Source organism: Myzus persicae, unplaced genomic scaffold, assembly GCF_001856785.1.
Source record: "Myzus persicae strain clone G006 unplaced genomic scaffold, MPER_G0061.0, whole genome shotgun sequence".
Lineage (NCBI taxonomy): Eukaryota > Metazoa > Arthropoda > Insecta > Hemiptera > Aphididae > Myzus > Myzus persicae.
Window position 1 is genome coordinate 5,199 of NW_019100772.1, and position 4,384 is coordinate 9,582.

Here is a 4,384-nt window from a genome sequence, read left to right on the forward strand (position 1 = left end):
TCCAATTTCTTTTGTAGGTTTTGTAAAGCTCATAAAACTGTAACGCATAAACTATGCAAAGAAAATAATTCACTACTTCGTAATTTAGTCAACTATGCTGAAGATGTTGCAATTAATGATTTAAAGTTAACTGGGATTTCTAAAGAATCAATTTTAAATAAAATTGTTTCTTTTCATGTTACAACTAACTATAGTGTTGACAGGTAATAGGAAAAAAAGGCAATTGAAAAAAAAGCAACGGAAAAAAAAGCAGTAAAAAAAAAGCAAACGGAAAAAAAAACAAATGAAAAAAAAGCAAACGGAAAAAAAAGCATTTGAAAAAAAAGCTAAAGGAAAAAAAAGCAAACGACGCACATTTTTGTTTTTTTTTTAAAAAGAATTTTAATAACTCAAGATAATTACAATATTTTACTTAATCAGTGAGAAGTGTAAAATATATACGTGGTTTTTTTGTAGCTTAGCCCTTTCCTCCTTTTCCCTATCTTCTCCCCCATTAAAAGGTTTTATATTATTTATTAATTATTTTTTTTAACCATTACTTAATATGTTATGTATAGCAAACCATTTTAAGGAGAGAAGCAAAAAATGTTCCTCCTTTAAGTATAATAATATGTAATAGTTGCCTATTTACATACAATTTAGTTAAAAGCTTGGATGTGATTTATTATGATTGTGGCGGTCCAGTTTGACTTAATATGTAATATGTAGGTACTACGGACGCTCGTCGAAGCTCGTGCCGCTTTCCCCGACAAATGATTAGAAACAACGTGGCACTTGGTCACTAAATAAGTGATTATTTGATATTATATACCTCCTATATGACTCGTCACATCGTAAAGGACAACAATTGACAAATGATACGACTATAATAAAAATGTCAAAATCATATTTCAAACTTATCTTATAATGATTCAAAGACAGATAATGAGATAGGTAGGTATTTAGGTTTTCAGGTTTTCGATAATTGATAAAATATCAACAGTAATATTATATTGGTATTTTTGCAATAATATGTTAGTACGTTGTTATGCTGTGTTCTCGAATGTTCTATTATTTTACCAGCAACAATGGAAATAATTAAATCTAACAAAAAAAATGACAAAGTTTGTCTTGATGGTCATATGTACACATTATACTACGAAACTAGTAAAACAATTAAATGGCGATGTTCTAAAAAGTCTTCATTAAAGTGTCCAGCAGTTTTAAGTACGGATAAACAAATAACCGAATATGAAAAAATTCATCGTCATAATCATTTACCAAATCGCAAGGAAGTTATGGTAACCAAAGCGTTGATGAATATGAAAGAAAAATCATGTAAGTACATATATAAATATTATATTATATTATATTATATAGATAATATATAATATATACCTAGTATGTTAATTAATTGGATAGTCATAACATGTCATAACTCATTAGTAGTGTTTCCAATTGCATTAGTATTTTTTTCTATGAATGTCGATAAAACTTTTTTTGTCGGGTAAAAAAGCTTGAAAATTTAATACAAGGCTCCTACTAAATTGTTACTATGACATTTGAAAAATATTCAAGATCTTTGTCACAGTTTTTATTTATAAGTATTTAAAGTTCAAATTTTGACAAAATACGGAAAAATCACGAAAATGAGCAAATTATATTGAGTTGAGAATAAAAAAGCTAGTCAATAGTTTTTTTTTACATTTTTCTGGAAATGTTAACAATATTCTACATATTTAAAATTATTTTGCCTAATATTCATGAGCGTTTATAAGTTCAAATAATAATATTATGTAGATTGTAAACATAAAATATTTTTTTTATAAATACATACAGCCACAACAACTACAAATCTTGTTGAAATATTTGCCAATGGTGTATCAAAATTGGATAAATCAGCAAAGGCTCAAATGCCATCTGAGGATACAGTCAAGAGAACTTTACGTAACCACCGGTCAAAAGGAAATCCAATCGATCCAAAAAGCTTAGAAGACTGTATAATACCACGTAAGTAGTTATTATAATATGATAGTTAAGATTATTTTTAGTATTTTAAATCATTTTGATAGCCACCTGGACGATAAATTCTGATGGACATCGTTTTTTATTGTATGACAATGGAATCGTTGACGAAAATGGCAAATGTAATGCTGATGAAAGAATTGTCATATTTGCAACCGATGAAGTATTATTAAATCTTGCTAAGTCTTCAACTTGGATGATGGATGGAAATTTTGCTCTAGCCCCAGTGATTTTTCAACAACTTTATGTTATAAGAGTAAAGGTAAATATTTATATTATAGTATTATAATATTTTTATAATATTCAATTTAAATTTAAATTCAAGCCTGGATTAAAAAAAAAAAAAAAAAAAAAACAAAATTGTTGGAAAACATAGTTAGTTCATTATCTATAGTAATTTTTCGTGGTATAAGATTGAGAATAATTTTGTATTATATATTTTGGGGATAAAGATAAGCCCCAAAATCAATGGGCCCTGGGACAGTGCCCCCTTGCCCCCCCCTTAATCCGGGCTTGTTTTAATTTAAATATTTATAGAAACTATAGTACTTCAAAACATTGTTTATAAAGTAAATCCTCAATCGACAGTCACACATAAAATATTTAATATAAACCAATTTAATATAAACATATTTTTACAAAATAGAATATATTAATATGTTAAGCTTGTAGTGTTATAGTGGTACTTATTATTAGGTACTTAAATTAATTTAGCTTTATTTTTATATAGATAAATGATATATTTGTTACATCTGCTTTTTGCTTACTTCAAAGAAAAACACAATCAACTTACGAAGTAATGTTCAAAGCCATTATCTCTGAGTGTGAAAAGAGAGACATTTTTCCTGATCCATCTCATATTCATGTAGATTTTGAAAAGGCCATTATTCAAGCTATTCGTAATGTTTTTGGTGAACATTCAGAAGTTAAAGGTTGTTATTACCATTTAACACAAAGCACGCATAGGAAAATCCAGCAGCTTGGTTTGGAAAATTTGTACCGTGAAAATGATGAGTTCATGTTATTTTGTGGACAAGTTGATAGTTTGGCTTTTTTGCCGGTATCTGACATATTTGAAGGAATGTCTCATTTACGTAAAATCATGCCCGAAGAAGCACATGACTTGGTGGAATATTTTGATCAAACCTACGTAAATGGGACATACAGACGTATTGGCCAAGGAAATAAATTGAAATTCCGAAAAGTACCACCTCTTTTTCCACCTGAAATTTGGAATGTACACGAAAGTACATTACATAATATCGAGCGTACAAATAACCAAACTGAAGGTTTCAATAATCGATTTTCTAAGTTGGTAAGCCATAAGCACCCTTCTATTTGGAACCTCATTAAGAAAATGACACTGGAAGTTGCAGCCGATGAGACAAAACTCCAGCAACGGTTATTAGGCACAGTGCAACCAAAAAAAAAACTTAAGAAGTATGAAAAAATGCAATTCAATTTAAAAAAAATATGTGAAGAGTATAGAGATAAGCAACGTGATCTACCAAATTTTTTATTAGCCATATCTCATACCACAAGGTTTACACTATAAATTATATTATGATAAATTTATGTTTTATATTGACGCAATATTAATCCAATATGCATTTAATTTTATACTTGAAATTTTATTTTAACTTATTAGGTGTACATTTTTGCTATACTTATACGTTATACACTTATGCCTGTAGGTACCTATGCCTTTTTTTCATTTGCTTTTTTTTCCTTGTGCTTTTATTTCATTTGTTTTTTTTTCTTTTGCTTTTTTTTCCTTTTGCTTTTTTTTCATTACTTTTTTTTCCGTTGCTTTTTTTTCAATTGCCTTTTTTTCCTAGATTCGTGTTGACATGATGCATGATATATTCGAAGGCATTTGTCATTACAACATGTGTCATATAATCAACTACTATACTAATGTAGTTAAAATTTTCTCACTTGATTTACTAAACTATAGAAAACAGAATTTCAATTATGGTGCTATTGAAATAGGAAATATCTCACCTATTATTAAATCAACTCATTTAAACAATTTTCACTTAAAAATGTCAGCACGCGAAATGATGACTTTTGTTTATTATTTTCCGTTAATGGTAGGAGACTTAGTTCCTGAAGATGACAATGTTTGGTTATTTTTCTTAAATTTTTTAGAAATTATTCAAAATTTACTATCAAGTCAAATGTCTGATGGCTCTATTTTCCACCTTCAACAAATGATAGAAAAACATAATTCAGAATATGTCTTATTATTCAATGATAATTTAAAACCTAAATTTCATTTATTGATACATTATCCAACAGTTATAAAGTATTCTGGGCCTCCAAAACATTTTTGGTGTTTCAGATATGAAGCTAAGCATAAAGAAATGAAATCATATGC

At 28.1% G+C, this 4,384-nt stretch overlaps 1 protein-coding gene across 1 annotated transcript; it reads left to right on the top strand.

Annotated features, from left to right (window-relative positions):
- Positions 1-374: 374 nt before the first annotated feature.
- On the top strand, positions 375-3,761 carry LOC111042889. The gene is made up of 4 exons (XM_022327606.1): positions 375-1,317; positions 1,819-1,989; positions 2,052-2,266; positions 2,735-3,761. Exons 1-4 carry the CDS (start codon positions 1,068-1,070, stop codon positions 3,557-3,559), a joined length of 1,461 nt encoding a protein of 486 aa, XP_022183298.1. The 5' UTR covers positions 375-1,067; the 3' UTR covers positions 3,560-3,761.
- The last annotated feature ends 623 nt before the right edge of the window (positions 3,762-4,384 follow it).